We start from the raw sequence: 16254 nt of genomic DNA on the forward strand, positions 1-16254 counted from the left end.
TCGTGCCAATATCACTAAAGACAAGATGTAGTTGTTCAGGCTTGTGCTTTGCTTGCTGGAGATGCACGCAATTGAGTTTTGGTGCTTGGACATATTCTTTCATGATTTGCCGTTAATTTTGATATCATCTGTTTGAACAATTCTGAGCCTTTACATTTGCTGAAGGAAAGTCCGTTCAATAGTGAAGGCTTCCCTTCAGTATAAATAGTAAACTTAGCTGCAAAAAACACGACTATGCAAGAACAGATAGACGGGAAAGGCATTTTTTTTCAGTTTTTCATTAATATTTGATGTGAACATAAAATGTGACAAATTTAGAAAAATTCTAATCATTTACTCTGGCCCCGTTCACGATGTCAATTATTTCCACCATGAAAATTCACATTGAGAATTATTCCACCATTTCAGTGTATCCCTAAGTGCATATGAAATAAAAAGTAAGGTTTATAAAAAGGCAAAATGCACTTTCTATGGAATGCTCTGAAGGTCGCATAACACAACAGTGAGGATTGCAGTACGTATACAAATAAGTTTACTTCTTGTATTCCAGCTTTAAATCCTTAGACACGTGCTTAGAGTCCTTATATACTTTGATAAGTGATCCCACTTGGAAGCTTAAGTTTGCTGTAGTTGGCCCGGTAACGACCAGTCGGATATGTCTCAATAAATTTGCACTGACGTTGCCGTAGGTCTTGTATACCATTTGTGCTTTATATGAATAAACTGCATCTATAAAGCGAACTTCAAGCAAAATCACTGTATATAGGGCGAGCCAGGAATTAATCGACAAAAGGAGTTCACTCAAGCCTACTCGGGGTTACGCAATCATACTTGTGCAAAGCCTCAAATTAGATCGTGATTCTGGATATGCGGTAATAAATCTCGATCAACTTAAAATTTCTTCCCATTGGCTCCAGCTGAAAGGGTACAAAATTGGGTGTTAGCTGCAAGCGTCTCACATGAAAGCTGGGCCTCTGTGTCAACGAGGCAGGCTGCGAGGAATAAAATAAGTTTACGCGTCAGCATTCCCCCCGTGTTCGAGACGAATTCCACTTGGCGCGAATCAGCGCGCAGCGTACGTAACTTGTGGCGCGCAACATTTCAGATTCGCGCGCTTTCTAGCGCGAGCGTCAACTCTAGCAGACGACATTTTTGACGCCTCCTATCGGTTGGGACCCGCTGGAGACGCATTAGGCGATTTACAGTATTTAGCTGCTAATCTCCGTTTAAGCTTGGTTGGATGAAGTCTCGAATCAAATAAAATTATCGGCACCTCCATCCACTGTCATACGGGAGGTGAGAGCACCAGTTCGTGGCCCCGTTTGCCTCAGTGTTGTTCTCCGAGTCGTGCTTTGCCTCATTGTGCGTTTGTGTATGTTTCGCTGCATTGCACTTTCACGAGCAGTGGCGCAGACCGTGTGTCAGCGTAGCGTTCGTGCGAACTGTTCAGCGACGAAATGTTATCGGCACGGGTCTCCGATCAGCGACCGTCAACAGCGTCGACAACGCAAGGCGACCTTGGAGCGCAAGGTAGCTTTTTCTTCCCATTCAATGGAGTGATGCTACGGGACTGCCGTTCTTGTATAACTCGTCGCGTCACACTTTTGCGATGGCGCGCGAAAAATAAGCATCTCGCGTTTGGTTCCTACAACGAGCCATGCGCGCCGTTTCAGACGATAAACGTAAAACAACCTCCTACTACACTCGCAGCTAAAAATGTTCTGGCAAGCAAACACAAATAGGCGCTGCTACATGACGGTGAGAAAATGTAAAAAATTGCGCATGCGTCGTATGCTAGCCAAAGCCAGCCCCTTGCTCCCGTTGCGTGTGGGAAATCGTGAGCCAGTCGTGTGAGGAAAAGCTCGCGGTCCGCAGCCGAGCTGCCGTCGTGAAGTTGTCGGTAGGTACTTGATTTCTTGACACGCATCGTATTTCGGGACGCGGTACGAAAGTTTACGCGTCTCTGAGCTGAATTTAAGCGTTTTCCAAAGGGAACACAGGGGCTCCCTTGTAAACTTAGGCCTAGACTGCGTTGCATTTATTATGTTTTGTGCGCCTCGAATTTTTGCTTTTGTATTTTGGGGAGCTTTCCGAAGTGGTGAATGCGTAGCGGCCCGACGAATATTTCGTTTTTATTCGGGGATAGAAAAAAATAATACCGTGTTCTATGAAAGCGCGGTGAACGTCGTTTGAAAAAAAATGTGAAAGCGTAAACGTCGCTATCGACGCCAGAGTACCGCAGCTGACCAATCTGGTTTTAATCCCAGCGAGCTGTCCTTTTTTTGCTCTTTTCTTTTACGGATAGGTTTATTTCCTCGGGAAGGATAGGTGAACGGATTTCTTTGTTGGTGCGTTTTCCCGCGGTATGTTCGCAGCGTTTCGTTGGAAGAGATGGTGACCTGCGCGGAATATTATTTGGATCATGTATGTCCTGATGTGTACCCTCTGCGTTGCGCTGTGGAGACATGCGCCCGCTTCTCGAATCGCCCTTTCTGTCCGAGAAAATAGAAAGCAAACAAAAGCCTGCCTCCTCAACATCAGCTGCCATGGCAAGGCGAGTCGTAGTCGGTGTACCCCGCTGTTAGTCATCTATTTATTGCTGGGACGGCATCGGAGGTGTCAAAGCTAGCTCCTCCGAGGCTCGACTGTCGCACGCAGCTGTGAGGAAAACGCGGTGGGCTAGACTCGCCATACATTCGAGTAAAGCGGGATATTATCTTCCAATGTACGCATTGTCGGACTGCTTGCCATCGTTGTGTGCCTTAACTTTATGCGTTTCCGGTGTAGCCTCCTTTTCGGGGCCTCTTTCACGGTCAGCGTTTTGCGCAGGCAACTTTTAAAGTGACGAAGGTTACGAACGCTTTGTACTAGACTGCGCACGTCTGAGAAGTTACTTCGCGCAGTATGCAAGATGAGAGAAGCGTGTGCCTCCTGTTCATTGATTATCCCGTGCATCTAACGCTTAAATATTGCCGTGTTTTTCACCTGCGCATTTTCTTCAAGCGGTCGTCGTACTAGAGAGCTGCGCGATAAATGTGATACGCGATAATGGTTTCTTGTTGTGGTGCTGTGGCGATCAGCTCTACCCACTTGTGTTGAAACCCATGCCGCATTTCGCGAAGTTGCTTTGACAGTTGAGTGCCTTTGACGCCCTGGGATGTTCTTTTACTGGAACCAATTTCGTTTTTCAGGCTAGCTGTCCATTGAGGGAAGAGCAGTGTCACTGGACGTCAGTACTTTTTCGAAGACACTGCCATGTAAAAGTGGCCAATGTGAGTACAGCCTGTGCATTATGGATTAAAGTTGTACATGTGGATGTTTCTCTTTCTTGTTTCGTGCTTGGTGACTTTGCGATTAAAGTGAAAAAGAAAACTAAAATTAAGCACACATACCCGCTGGTTCTTAACCCATGCACTCAAATACCTTTATCATAATTCCCGTTTGTTTCACATCTCTATGTTCCGTATTGAACTAATAGCTGGCTACATTTGCTGGGCAGTTAATATCAATGAAATAATGTATCCTTATAATGTATGTCTAGTTCTATCGGTATCCCCAGACAGAACCTTTAGTGATTAGCTTAGCACACATACACGATCTGGCCTTTGTGGCCATCTGTTTGTGCCGAAAATGAATGTTGAGTAGCCTGGAGGGTGTAGTCCATTGTGCAGACCATGCCATGTACAGTGTCAATTTTTATGAAAGGGAACACGCGAACGCGTGGCCTGCGCTTTGCGACGGCTGCCTTCAGCTCCGTCAACCGACAGCTAACGAAAGCTCGCCCGCTTTGGCGTCATCTATTGGCAAACAAAATAACAAGTCATGACCGGTTGCGAAGCGCTTTTAGATAACGCTGCATCTCTGCTCGCGTAACGGGCGATGCAGGCAGCGCGTCGTCTGCCTGTCAACAAATCGAGCGCGGCGCGCCAGCATTGCGCGAGCTGCAGGAATTGCCCTTAACGCGAGCCGAGAGGCAGCGTTATCTAAAGGCGCTTCTCAACCAGCCATGATTCGTTATTTTGTTAGCCAATAGATGACGCCAAAAGCGGGCAAGCTTGCGTTAGCTGTCGGTTGACGGAGCTTACGGCAGCCACCGGAGCGCGCAGGCCATGCGCTCCCGTGTTCCCTTTCATAAAAATTGACACTGTACATGTATGTTCAGTCTTGTGACATCTTGTGAAAACTGTGTTTTACCTCGGGCTGTTGCTATAAATGTATAGGCCCTTTCACATTTGAAAACATGCAACACCCCTCACTTGTGGACGTTTGTGCTGTAGTCAATTTGTACATTGTTTTTTACTCTCTGCAAGCAATACTTTATTTTGATACAATTTGTTTGAACTAGGTGATAAGCTTGTATGCTTGCTGATGCACAAGATGCGGTGCTTATAGTAACTGTTTTATCTAGCCAGCTGTTTTTGTGTGGTCTTGGAGCTTGTACGCACATTTTGCTGTGGTGCCACGAAGTCCAGAGGTCTCCTTGGTTTTTGTTTGCGTTACTTTTATCTACCGAGGCTCGTATCACTTCCGGTTATCATTGGAGACGGGGACGAATGGTTTAGTGGAGCTTTTTCTGAGAAACTTCAATTTCCCCACATTCAAAGCCACTTTAACCAGTTATAATTTTTTTTTTATGTAATGGGAGCAAAATGAGGTACATTTACAGGAATAATTATTCATAACATAGATTGTTGTAGTCTGTAAGAAGATTCTGCCAAGTTGTCACGCTCTGTATGCTGAACTTCCCTCTCCCTTTTACACACCCTTTCAAAGATGCACAAAAGCGCCTTTCCTTCTCTTCTTTGGAAGCATAGCTGTCTTTGCAAAGCTGGTGCATGAACAAGGAGGGAGCTGAGGCCAAATGTAATAGAGTGCATCTAAGATAGTTTGAAGACTCAGTTCGATTAATGTATTTCTGTCTTCAAGCTTCTGCTGTCACTGCTTGCAGCACTTGTTAGGGGAAAGAGAAATGGCACGTGTAAGTAGTTGACAGACAAGACAGTTTACGCAACTGTAGTTGCAGCGATAGAAATTGCAGTTGCCAACTTACAGCTGGCATTTGGCAGGATGCAGTAAGAACTACTTACCCGAGAAGCATTATGTATGTACTTTACAGGACATTATCAAGATGCTAATAATGAACGGCAGGAGAGAAGTCAGTTGGAATAGTAATACACATTTATATTTGTTAGTGCAGAATATTGGTTAGTGCAGCGGGTCAGATAATTGGCCTGTAGAGCTAGCTTTTTTCATTGTTGTATGTCTGTATAGTAACATTGATTTTTGCTGCTGTTAATGCTCACCTTGCTCAATTTTACGAAGTTTGCATGTGCTTTTTGCATTGCAGAGCCTTTTGATAAACCCTGGTATGGTTTGCTGTGGGCGGATTGCCTATGGCCGACCAACCTAACAGCCAGTCAGGGGGGTTAAAGAAGCCACAGTCTCTCGTCGGGACACGGTCTCCCATACAAACCAGGTAAGCCATATTGGTTTGTTGCTTTTAAGTGAGATGTGATACACTATATAGCCTACGCCACTAATTGACACAGAAGGCTTCAGTGTGTGTGTATTAGACGTATGAGAAAAGGAACAATGTCTAGAATAGGAAAGCATTTTATAGCTTTTCTGACAATAGCAAAGCATTGAGGTTCTACTGCAGGTGACCTGTTTGACTCGAGTGTATGCTTAAAGGTTTATTGACACAATTTTTGTTAAAGGCTCGACAACTGAATACCATGGAAAAATATACTGCCACGCCTCGGAGTACCTTGCGTAATTTAATATAGCAACTTTGCCACAGCCAGTTTCTTTTTCATTTCTTGAGATTATACTGTATCGTGGCATTGTGCTGTTACCGATTGTGAATGCTGATGTAGCATTGCAGCAGACTGCCAATTGACCAAGCTGGAGTGAGCATCAAAATGGTATATATGCGTGCTGCTCCCATGTTGCCAGCTTCTGCGGTTTTACATCACAGTAAACCTCGTCAAACGAAACTGGAACTGACTGTGGAAAAGCTGTTTAATTGAATAATCTGAGGCACTCTGAGTATTGGCAATATTTTTTCTACCGTTTTAAGATCCCGGAGCTTCATCTGATGCTGAAAATGAATGGTTGAAAAAAAAAAGAAACATATTGTTACCTCTGTAATATAGTAAGTGGATCTGGATAACCACAAAAACGTGGCAATGTTTTGAAACACGGATTTTGTGAAGGGTGGAGCCACAGGTAATGGAAAGGGCACTATGGTTGACTTGAAGATGCTGTCTGCGCGTGGTTTGGTGAATTTGCTACTGACGAGGTCTGTGTCGGCACTATGTAGCAGCTTTTGGATCTTCAGAGAGACAGTTAACTAAAACAAATTTTAACAAGTCAGTCTTGCCTAATAGGTAAACTACAGTACATTAGATGAGAAATGACAGCAGGGACAAGACATGCAAAGCACCAATTTATTGGCATGGAACACATTCTTGCAGGCACCCATTGTACAGTAGTCTGGAACCAAGCAGTACAACCTTAAAGGCTTGCTGCATGCACATGGAAGCAAATATTTTTGTCTAGGAAGGAGACAGAAGTGCTTACGCATTTCTCTCCTTCTCTATCTTATCGGCTTCAATTATCTTTCTAGTCGGTTGACCTTGGGCTTTATCATAGTGCTATTCCAATGCACACAGGGGAACACAGCCGTATCTTGTACCTTGATAAGCTGCTTCGCTTATACTCGTCGATGTTACGCTCTAGCAGTGGTGTAAGTGCAATGCACGCTGCGTTCCTCATCTTATAGGTCCCGCACACGCACCTTGGCTCACTGTGACAGCTACCCGTCAACCCACAACGGAATTGCATTGGACGCTCAACAGCCACCAGCTCAGCCACCACCACAGCAGCAACCGCAGCAGCCGGATCAGCCGCCTAGCAGCGCAGTGAAGCGCAACCTTGATTCTGACGACGCACCCCAGCAGCACAAGAAGCTCAAGAGCCACTTCAGGCCTTGCAGTAAGGGCACGTCCTCTTGCACACCCACCTGCCACGGTGGTCTAGTAGTCATGGTGCTCGACTGCCGACCCGAAGGTCGTGGGATCGAATTTCGGCTGTGGCAGCCGCATTTCGATAGAGGCGAGTCGGTATGCTTAGATTTGCAGTCGGATACAACAGGCCCCGCCCAGCAGCCGGAGTGTGGCAGCTGATCGCCTCCACGACTAAAGAAATAGACCCGATCATGCACTCAGCAATGTTCTCCAAAAGTGGTGTCGCCAGCCGTCCGGCTCATGATGTCAGTCAGGAGTGCGCGCCTATTGGTGCAGGCTTGTGTGCATCCGCCCTTGAGGAGAAAATGCCGCAGACTTCTAAAGTTGTATCCCACTATAGGCGCACTTTAAAGAACACCAGATGGTCAAAATTTCAGGAGCCCTCCACTACGGCGTCCCTCATAATCATATTGTGGTTTTCTGACGTAAAACCCCAACAATTATTATTACTTGCACACCCATTGTGGTGGCTTAGAAGCAGTTGCATTGCTATGCCAGGCATGAGGTTGTGGGTTTGACTCCAAGCCGCAACGACTCTATTTTGGTAGAACTTGCTGTTGGGCTAGATGATAAGTTTTCATGAAGTAATTAGGCACAAATTAGCACTCCCTCATTCACTCACACATCCACAACTATGTGGGTGTGGTCTTGATAACTTGTATGCATGCGTGGATGTGTGCATGAATGAGGGAGTGCTAATGTGCATCTGATTACTTCATCATGACCATATTTTGATGGGGGCAAAACTCAAGAACGCTCATGTACTTGGATATGCTAGCAACAAACTAAAGGGCCAAAGTTAGTCCCTAGTCACATCAGGGCATGCCTCATAATCGTACCATTGTTTCTGGTGGTGAAACTCCAGAATTTCATCTTTAAAGGGACCGACAACCGATTTTTCTCTACCCATTTCTTTACGACGCGACAGAATGCTCACCCTTCGCAGTGTTTGTAGCTGCAGTAGTTAATCCCAAAAGCACGTATTTATTTTACAAGCAATATTTTTCAATCTGAAAGGCTCTAAACACGGATGCAGCTTTCCTCCAGCAACGCTGAGAATTGATAGCGATGCCGCCAGCCCTTTTCGCGATTTGTGAAAGCTATCGTTGTTCTGCTTTCGCAGGAGTTCCTGTAACTATGCTTAAGTAGCTTTTCAACTATTTTTGAAAATAACAAGCTGTTACAATGAGATGATGTGGCATTATATACACCTTCCCTGTATTTGTACAGTGTTGTGTGCGCATGCGTCCAAGGTTGCCTGCGCCTATGTCATGTGTGGCTTATCCCGGCATTGTTACTCTCTCTATGCACGAGCCAAGCCAAGTCATCGAAAACGTCACTACGCATATGTGCGGCTGCGCCCAGTAGCAGCGCGCGTCACTTCTGAGACGAGGTGTAGGTAGCAACACTATGTCGCTCCAAAATCTTAGCGACCTGGAAACTGCGTGCACGGTTGCATGAGCACGCTGAAAAGTTGCTCAAGACGTGCTGACGAGCATGGGATCATTACGTCATGCGAAGGCAGCGCCACTTTAATGCATACTACTAACGCAGGCCTATATGTACATTATTATGGAGCAATACTTTTTTGATATAAAGAAACGAACAATATTTCAATACTAACAAAATATCGTCGACCGCGTACAGCAATCAACGGTCACGTGGCCGTCCTCATCGGATCATTCATGTTTTTGCAGCCAGAGGTGCCACAGGTCATTTTTCGCGACTTTCAATTTAAAAATAAAAATATAAATCCATCTCTCACGAAAAAACGGGGTTGGTTTGAGTCAATGCGAGGGACAATCTTTACATCAGTGGAGTCAACTCATTTCATATTCTGGGCAGTTGTCGGTCCCTTCAAGCATTTTCCCATTTGCTCATTTGCTGGTTCTACTCCCTGGTTTTTATGGGCCCCCATATTCAGTTGCTGAAAATTGCATGTACAGGGATAGCCCCGAATGTGTAAACTATCAGTTTAGTGCAATTTATCGTAATTTATTTTTCCTTTTGTGTGTCTTCGAACCTGCGCCTCTAAAGGTTATAGGGGTACTAACACCTGTTCTCGAAGCAGAGTTTGCTCCGTCGTACAACTCTCCTGTATACAGAGACCACTCTGAGCAAGTGTGAAGCCCAGTATATGTTGATAGAATACTTAATTTTGACATTGAAGTCAATTTTCATATGACGCAGCTACTGACATCGACACTAGCATGATACATACAGCAATACAACATACAATATGGCTACTTCCACATCACCAAAAAGATTCAAAATGGCCGCTTGTGCGTTGCCAATGGAGCCATGCAGCGGAGCAGCCATGGAAACGTCGCGATATCTTGTGTGAGCATCTGACGAGGAGCTCATACCGCGTCATGACGTCAGGTTACAGTAAGAACCGAAACTAGCTTTTAAAAACATCTCATTAATTTTTCATAGTGCGCTCACGCTTACCAGTACATTTTCTAGGCTCTTGAGGACTTGGTCTTCCATGTGACTAAACAAAAGTGACTGAAAATTTCTTGTCAGTACCCCTTTAAAGTGCAGTTCTCTCTCTCAAGTTTTGTTGTAAGTAAAATGTGTGGAAAGGCCTAACTGCAGCATGGTGTTTGTGTTCCTTGCACCCAGGGGGCCACGGGGGGGATCGGCCGGAGAAGGGTTGCGCCCTGGAGAGCGGGGCGGCGGGGGGCCGGGCCAGCAAGGGGGGCGGCGGGGCCCGGGGGGCAGCCAGCAGCGGCAAGGCGGCCACCACGGGGTCGTGTGCCAGTAGCAGTGGCAGCGGCAGTCGGCGGCGTTCGTGCCGGGGGGCCAAGCTGGCCGGGGGGGCACCCTCGGGAGGAGGCCCCATGGACCAAGGGGCCGCCTCCTCCTCTTCCTCCAACCATCACTTGCCGCCACCTGATGCCCAGCCACCCGGTCAGTCTCTTTTTTTTTTTTCTCTACCACCAAGATGGTGCAGTGGCTAGCCATTTCATTCTGCTGTTGAATGCATTGTTGCTGTGGATTGGATGCTCCATTCAATAGTGGTCCCATTGTGATGTGGAGTAGATAGGTAAAAGCAAAGGTGATTAACCAGAGATTATCTCCTTATCTCTGGTTGGTTACTCTATGCTGAGGAAAGGGGCAAAAAGGTTACAAAAGATAAAAGAACAGAAAATAACATTAGACTTCCTTGCAATAAAACTTTAGTTGTGGGTTTGTTCAGTCTGTGTGCATCCTGTTCTTCTTGTCCCTTCTTTGTGGCATCTCCTAAGTTTTGCATGTTGCTTGGCCTGTACTTGGATAAGCCTGTCTGCGGACACTATCGCAGCGTGTGTCAAGTTGTCTATACCTGCCGACCCTCCCGATTTGGCTGGGAGACTCCCAAATTCTGCCCAGTCCTCCTGATTGTGCGAGCGCAGCCGTAAATTCCCCAAAAAATCCCTAACCCCACTGTGAGAAAACCGATGACAACAAAGCCCGTCTGTTATAAATTTTATGGCCTTCTTTAACCCCAGCAGCTTTTCAGAAGGGCTGCAGGGCTGTCCCCACTGATTGGGGAGGGGGGAGTGCAGGGGGTAGCCTCCAGTTCTGTTTTTAATCAAACAATCACCGCTACTTCGTTTGTGTGTGGCCTTGGTTATTTACTGTTTGGTGTGTTATCTTGATTCTCTGCGAGTAACTTGCGATAACACATAGAAACAAGCAATTTTTTTCCCTTATTGTACTGCAGCGCGTGCCTACCACATGGCTGCTGTTTTAGGCATCGCAGGGCATAGCGTCTTCATGCAACCAAATTGTTGTAAACAAAAAAAGTTCGTTTTTGCAATGACATTCGTGCTGTGGAACATGTTTTAAGTCAATTTTGGCATAGTATGTCAGTGTCATGTGGTAGTTAAAGGAGCTCTGAAAAACTTTTCCAAGTAACCATCGAATGGCTTCATTAAAGGAGTTTACTGCCTCATGAATCGACCACTGCAAAAATTTTTAGAATTTGTGAACGATTTATTTGACATCGTGCATGGACAGCTCCCCACAGGCATTCTAGGGCAGTTTCAAGGGAAAGAAATGTTGCTAATGTTTTTGGGCACTTAGAATAAGGCATTGATAAGAGCCCTGTGGCTATGCGCAACATGTTAGAAGCTCCCTGGTGCACATCTCTTACCCTGTGTTACAGGTTCATGTTTATTGTGGGGCATTGCCCTTAGTGAAATAAAATGCAGTTCTGTAAAATGAGCGCCTGTACCACACTAGAAAACATAACTTGTTTCTCAAAAAATATACAATTTTTTTTCAGCTGCCAGTAGAGTTGGTAACAGCTCAGGCACAGCAGACAGCGAATCTGATGACAACGAGATGGGAAGATTGCAAGGTAAGCACTGGCGCTCATTTTGGCTGGAATGTTGTGCAACTTGGCCTGAATCCTTTGCTAGAGAGCACTTGGAAAGCTGTTTATCATCCACAATTGCACAGCTTCATTGCTATTACCGCATTTACTCGCATAATTTGCGCACTTTTTTTCGCGATTTTAGAGCTCCAAAAAGGGGGTGCGCAAATTACGCGGAGATTTCGCGAACACATCCGAAAAAACGTGCAATATATGGTAACATGCGCAGTGTACACATTAAAAAAAGAAAATAAATTGTAGCACAAACGAAGGGAATTCTTTATTTAACACTTAGCACGTACTTTTTTAGCCATCCACATTCGGTCATGTGCGGTCTACTCAGAATCACTGGTCGAGAGGTCCGACCGGTCCGACTGGGAATCATTGTCGTCGCGGCCGCTGTCGCCGCCCTCCCAAAGCGCATCGTCCTCGGTTCCGTCGAGCGCGTTTGACAGCCCCGTCTTCTTGAAGCTTTTCTCGACAATATTGGCGGAAACCATGTCCCACGCTGCGAGTATCCACTCGCAAACCGTTTCCAGTGGCGGTCTCTTTATTCTGCCAGTGGGAGTGAGCCCATGCTCTCCGCTGGCCATCCATTCCACGTACATCTTGCGCACGTAGTCCTTGAAGGGTTTATTTACGGATACATCCAGGGGCTGCAGAACAGATGTTAGTCCGCCCGGGATAATAGCCAAGTTGGTCCTCATGTCCTGCAGCTTCTCCTTTACGCTGTCCACGAGATGGCCTTTGATACTGTCGAGCACCAACAGCGATGGCAGTCGCAGCAAGGCCCCTGGTCGTCTACCCCAGACAGTGTCGAGCCAGTCGTTCATAAGTTCTTCATTCATCCAGCCTTTTTCTTGGACGCGGATGTGAATACGGCCTTCAACCTTCAATTTAGGCAAAGTCTTCCGTTTGAAGATCACGAACGGCGGTAGGTTATGGCCATCAGCTGTCGCGGCAAGCATAACCGTGCAGCGTTGCTTCTCACAGCCGGTTGTCTTTATAGGAACGGATGAGTCTGCCTTTCTCGCTCACTGTTGTGTTAGGTGGCATATCAAAGCTTAACGGAGTTTCGTCTGCGTTCCCAATTTGGGACATGACGAAGTTTCCAGTTCTCCGTAACCCAATTACAAAACGGTGAAACAGAGCAACGTGCTGCTCGTAATCCTGTGGCAACCGCTGGCACAGGGGCGTTCTCCGTCTGATAGACAGCTGATGGCGTCTCATGAAGCGCGTCACCCACCCTCTGCTTGCCTTGAACGTCGCAGCAGGGACCCCTTTTTCCTGCGCTATCTTTCTTGCCTCGAACTGCAGCATCTTGCACGACACGGCGACACCGGAGGACCTAAGCTCTCGCACATATTTGAAGAGGTCTTCTTCAACGGCAAGAAACTTTCCTTGCTTTGGTCCTCGGAACGCTCTCCGTCCAGGTCTTTTATTTACGAGCAAACTCTTCTGCTTTCTCCAGTACCGAACGTGACTCTCATTCACGCTGAAGTGCTGGCGGCGGCACGGTTCCCGTTTTCTTCGGCAAACTCTATAACACTGAGCTTGAATTTCGCCGTATAGTTATTGTAGCCCATCGCAAGCGAAGAATAACGCGGTAACGCGACTGACTGATGGCGAATTCTAAACTTCCGAAATCAACTGCGCTGCAGCGCGGACGCAGAGAACGAGGGGGAAAGTTGGCGCGACTGGCCCTCGCACGCCTCCGATGCAGAAAATAGTCCGTGCCGTATCGCGTGCATGAATTCTCACAGCGGGAGAACGCTCGAGCAGTTCCGACAACACGTGAACAGGTTTGGGTATTCGGGTACAGTCCCTAAAATATAATATTCTAGGAACCGTAATTCGCGGGTTTCCAGTGGATAGAACGAGTAATCGGATGAAAAGGGACTTCGCACTCGCAGCCCGACTTGTGTATGACTGCGCTCGGCGAGGGGCGCGGCCGTCCAAAGTCTCTCCGCGGCGCGCGCCGGTGGGCGGGACGGGGAGCGCAAAATATGCGAGTAAATATTTTTTTTTAGTAAAGCTGGCTAAATATTAGGGGTGCGCAAAGTATGCGAGGGCGCTAATTATGCGGGTAGATACGGTATACTTCGTTTCATACATTGCGGGCAATGCAGGCTATGCAGGCTAGAAAGATTTGTCCTGCTGCTCACATTTGTGACAGGGAAAGTAGGGGTCACGTATCAAAGATATGGTTACTGTTAAATCTGAATTCAGCCCTCATTATTTCAGAAAGATTGCAGACAATTTAGGCTTGCCCTCTAGCCCCCACAAGCATATGCGCTATTTAAGGGGGGAAGAGGGTTATTAAAAATCAAGATTCCCTTTACCAAATTTAATGAAACTGCACAGTCTTGTTTAGTTTTTTTTGCTAATTCCAAATATGCAATTATTCTTCAAATATGTCCATTAGTTCCGAAGTTAATTAAAATTAATTAGCATTGTTTCCGACATTCTTGACCATTGACGTCTATTGGGCTGGTGACGGTGCCGCGAAAGTGTCCGAATTTTCGAGCATGTCCGGAAAATCGACAGTTGACTGTATCTGCCGCGTTTCTTTGTCGTCGGCACGGCCTTCGGCACTGGCTGTGAGGGCACAGTTGGCGCCATTTAACTCAGATCTTTTGAGACAGCAGAGTGTAAAATAAGGCCAGTCTCAACATAAAAATAAACGCACGCGCAGAACGCTTTACCGCAGACGCATTTGACAGAATGGCGGCGAGCTGCGATAGCAGCGCAGCACGGGGAAATGGGAACTGGAATGTAGGATGTTCGCGATGTCGATAGGATTTCCCACAGTTGACCAGTGCCTCCAAGATCGGCATTTCAAATCACAAATCTGAGGCACATAGAGTTTCTTACAATAATACCTAGAGGGGAATCTGGCGCTAGTGTCTACGCGGGATCCTTGAGACGCGCTTCAACCACCATGGGAATGATGGGAAGTACAGGCTTAGGATTTGCTTCGGATGGATTAGGTTCTTGAGATTCGCAACGCTTGTTTGCCGAGTGTAAAACAAAGTGATATGAAGTTAATTCCAATTAAAACTTGCTTCATTCTTTTGTACCTAAAACTTATTGCAAAAAGTTTGCGTGACCGTGAGATGGAACTGAAACCTGGACAAATTCAACCACCAGGGTATGCATTGCTCTGCAACTGTGTTCCAGATTTGGCATCACCAAATAATGAATTATTTTTGTACAACACATGAAAAGAAACACGCTTGTTTTTCCCTCGAAAGTACGCATTATCTATTTATGGAAATAACAGTACTGTATTGAGTGAGAAACACTTAACGTATCGTCTGCTGCGATGCCAGGTGCGTCTGTTCAAGTGGTCTGACTCCAACGCATCTCTCGTTTTGTTGCGAAGTCGAGTCAGAGGAGCGCGACGGTGCGTCTACTTAGCTTCGCCGTCGTTTTACAGCTGATTCGAACGAGTTTTGGTAAGACGCGCTTATCAAACAAACGTGAACTCGATGCAGTTTGCTGCACTGACATGGGACGCTACATCTGTGCGCAGCGGTGAGTGCACGACGCTTTGCTAAAACTGTCAAATACAACCTGTAAAGCTGCAGCGTCGCAGCAAACCAAGAGATCTAGCGGTCTTCAACCTCTTTGAACAACAAAGGCCCTGCTTGAGTGCTTTGAAACGCACCCCACTACCCACGCCTCGCGAAGAACGAAACTGAAACTGTATAGAAAAAGATTCGTAGACAGTTCGCTAGCTAACACTATCCAATCCGAAGCCTGTACTTCCCATAATTCCCATGGTGGTTGAACGATCGCAGCGCCAGTTTCCTCTCTAGGGTATTGTATGAAACTCTATGCTGAGGCATAAAGTAGCAATCGAAATAGAGCCTCATAGATCACCTGTTAGCTTTCGTTTTGATCTCTGAGGCCATACTTTGTATGGTACGGGTGCCGGAGGAGATAATGGCTGGCGATTCGGCGTGCGCGACAGTCTCGGACATGGTCCGGATTATCGAATGTAGATCTCGCAGCTGTCCGAAATATCGGTCGTCTTTACACATTACTTCTATGGGATCAACGGCGGTGCCACGCAACTGTCCGAATTACCGAGCATGTCCGATTTGTCGGTCGGCAACTGTAGTTCATTGTTTAGCACTATGTAAGGCACTATGTTGGCTCTTTGCTTTGAGGAAGGCATGGTTACCACTTGTGGTTTCTAGAACTACTTTCGTTTTGCCTTTGTTCTAGATGTACAATGTCACAAATACCATAGAAGCCATCAACGATGAAAAGTGATTTACCGTGGCTCTTGTACTGGCATCAAACCTACTGGCTACATTGTAGTTGTTGATTGCATTGCAATTACAAGCCTGTTCACTGGTGAAATAAAGGCTGCATGTGCACATGTGCTCCGACGAATGTGTGCACGTTGTGCCTGGAAATTGTGACCGTTTCTCAGTCTCAAGGATATGAGTGCTGCAGCCTCCGCACTGATTTTTTCCAAAATACAATCAGGCATTATGGATCATCTACTTGTCTGCGTGTGAAAGGAAAAAAGTAAACATTTGTATGTTGGACACTGCCTTGGTGAAAGAAGTTAGCAAGCTTCCACCTATCACGATTTCGAGAAGTAGCCGAAAACGTGCAGATTTCTGATAAGCTTCAGATGAACATATTTTACATTGGAATTGTTGATGTGTTTTTCGGATTCACAACCCCTTTCGAGTGTGATACATCAGAGATTGAGTGTACTCTACCTTTGCTTACCAGAGACGCGAAGGAGCACATATAACGCACAACTTGGCACAATCTCATGGGTAAAAGTTGTCCTCCAGAGAGCACTGCAGATTAGTAGACCTGCATGGCGACGTGCATAGA

General features: G+C 46.3%; 1 protein-coding gene across 1 annotated transcript in view; it reads left to right on the top strand.

Annotated features, from left to right (window-relative positions):
- Positions 1-1755: 1755 nt before the first annotated feature.
- LOC119385871 (E3 ubiquitin-protein ligase TRIP12) overlaps positions 1756-16254 on the top strand; it is a 101804-nt gene continuing 87305 nt past the window's right edge. The window contains exons 1-6 of the mRNA XM_037653239.2: positions 1756-1900; positions 3192-3272; positions 5348-5476; positions 6785-6996; positions 9654-9941; positions 11302-11376. Of these exons, the coding sequence (XP_037509167.1) occupies positions 5394-5476; positions 6785-6996; positions 9654-9941; positions 11302-11376 (658 nt within the window). The 5' untranslated portion in view covers positions 1756-1900; positions 3192-3272; positions 5348-5393. The remainder of the gene's footprint in view (positions 1901-3191; positions 3273-5347; positions 5477-6784; positions 6997-9653; positions 9942-11301; positions 11377-16254) is intronic.

Source organism: Rhipicephalus sanguineus, chromosome 3, assembly GCF_013339695.2.
Source record: "Rhipicephalus sanguineus isolate Rsan-2018 chromosome 3, BIME_Rsan_1.4, whole genome shotgun sequence".
NCBI lineage: Eukaryota > Metazoa > Arthropoda > Arachnida > Ixodida > Ixodidae > Rhipicephalus > Rhipicephalus sanguineus.